This window comes from Sinocyclocheilus grahami, unplaced genomic scaffold (assembly GCF_001515645.1).
Source record: "Sinocyclocheilus grahami isolate Dianchi unplaced genomic scaffold, SAMN03320097.WGS_v1.1 scaffold1.1, whole genome shotgun sequence".
In the NCBI taxonomy this organism is placed as follows: domain Eukaryota; kingdom Metazoa; phylum Chordata; class Actinopteri; order Cypriniformes; family Cyprinidae; genus Sinocyclocheilus; species Sinocyclocheilus grahami.
The window spans coordinates 116,314-118,601 of NW_015505180.1; the positions used below are offsets into that span (position 1 = coordinate 116,314).

Below are 2,288 nucleotides of genomic sequence, written 5' to 3' on the forward strand. Positions count from 1 at the left end.
TTTTTTTACTAGTGGGTGCAGGACACTATAGTTAATTTATGTAAGTGAGGATAGCAAAATAAAGTAAACTGTGACAAATCATACCCAAAAATTCTTCATACAGTGGACTACCAGTAAAACTGATACAAATTTGGGACCAAAAATTATTCAGACCGAGTCTGGGAAAAAACATTGTAGTTGAGGTTTGCATGAAGCTGGGTGACAGCATGCCCAGGAGACTACAGGCTGTCATTAAGGCTAAGGGCTGCCCGACTAAATATTGATAGTTGTGTAAATACTGTCATACTAACAGCTGTCTAATTTTTGGTTGATTGTAATCTATTACATACCTTTCTATCAAAGTTATCTGACATTATCAAGCTGAATTTGTTCTGACACAGTTTAACTCGGAGTTCTTGTCATATTTTATTACCATTTTCTAAACTATAGCAAATAAACTGTGATAATGTGAGAAATGTTGAAGGTGTCTGAATAAATTTTGGTTTGACTGTATATTTAATTTTTACAGTGAAGACTATGCAGTGCTATTTTACATTTGATTATTCTGTTTCTGTACCTGGACACCTACAATTTCACCACTTCCCTCTCCAAACCAGTCTGATCCCACAACAGACACAGCAATCCCACAATTCAGCTGTCTACAGAGGACACTGGCAGCTCTCATATCCCAGCATGCATCACACACTGTGCCCCATTTACTGAGGAACTGAAGCTCCACTCTTCCAGAACAAGAGTCTGAACCGTTTACCAGCCTGAGATCAGTGTAACCTGGAGAAAGAACACAGAGCTTATTGAGATTCTAAGTAAGAGAACAGAGATAATCTGTTATTCTCATGTTCTTAGTTCTGTTTAATACAGTCACTCGAGGCTTATAATGATGGTACTGATCAACCAATTAAATTTTAGTATATTTAACAATTGGATTTGTTAAATAAACAGGTTAAACATTTTACCGAAACATATCAGTCCAACATCATTTTCATGGGTGCAGTTTATTTTATGTGAGGTTGATGATGGACAGCGTTGAATGTGTGATTCGTCTCCTCTGCACTGAATCTCTTGTGTCCACATCTGAGTGTCTCCTTTACCAAAAGCAGCTGCTCCCAGCACCTGTACAGGAGCCCCACAGTCCAGCTCTCTACACACAACCTCTGCATCCTGCTGGTCAAAGGCAGCGGCACACACTGAACCCCATCGTCCTCCAAAATACATCTCCACTCTTCCAGAGCACAGCTGAGACCCAGCAACAAGTCTTGACCTTCCGTAGTTTATAGTTTCTGATTTTATTTACACAACAGAGAAGACCATCTGTCACTATGATTATTTTACAGACATAAAACAAGAAGCAAGTCCTTTAACTGATTTTTTAAAAGGATGAAAGTGAGTAGTTTATACCATAAATGCTAATTATCAATTCAATGTATATACATTTCTCTGAAAACAAATTACACACAATTATTTTAAACTGTATATAATGTTTATGGATGAAATTTTGATCAATGGTGCATTAACAGGGTGATGTATGGAGCAGCTCACCTGAGCATTTGACTCCAGCATCTTCATGATGTCCACAGTTACTAACACCCCATCCTCCTGATGCACAGTTCTTCAGTGTGGACTCTGATCCACTACAGGCCACATCATCCATCCAGATAGGTCCTGATCCTTGTCCAAAACGAGCATCACCCAGAGCCTCTACAGCCTCTCCACATCCCACCTCTCTACACACCACTTTAGCATCAGTCATATCCCAGTCATCACCACACACTGTTCCCCACTGACCATCATGATGAACCTCCACTCTACCACTGCAGGGACTGTTACCACCAACCAACCTAACAGTCTCAAAATCTGTGCATAAAAGAGAGAGAAAGAGATTTAACAACAGTAGCAGTAAAACAGAATCATAAACAGATTACAGCAAAATCAAGATACAAAAAAAATTTGTAAATTCAAAATGTACAACTAATGCTGTAAAAGAAAAAAATGACAAATAATCTTATCATTAAATTGGATGCATGTAAATGCTCAAATCATTCATAAAATGTAATTCTTAATTAATGATTAGTGTTACAAGATCTTATTTTCTAGATATTACACAGACATCTATGCACTTTCTAGTGATATGAGTCCATCATAGATTAACTGCTCATTTAAAAATACATTTAAATTAAACACTTTACTGTCCATTTGTGTACTTACCAGATGTGGTTAGAGTGATTATGGAGGAGAGTAAAACGAGTGTCAGGCATCCCTCCATCATTTTCTGCTCGTCACACCCTCTGTTT

General features: G+C 37.9%; 1 protein-coding gene across 1 annotated transcript in view; it reads right to left on the reverse strand.

Annotated features, from left to right (window-relative positions):
• Window positions 1-1,747, reverse strand: part of LOC107589730 (scavenger receptor cysteine-rich type 1 protein M130-like) — an 18,365-nt gene extending 16,618 nt beyond the window's left edge. Inside the window, exons 1-2 of the mRNA XM_016278281.1 lie at window positions 1,537-1,747; window positions 577-768 (exon numbers count right to left, since the gene is read on the reverse strand). Coding sequence (XP_016133767.1) covers window positions 577-768; window positions 1,537-1,747 — 403 coding nt within the window. The remainder of the gene's footprint in view (window positions 1-576; window positions 769-1,536) is intronic.
• Between the last annotated feature and the right edge of the window lie 541 nt (window positions 1,748-2,288).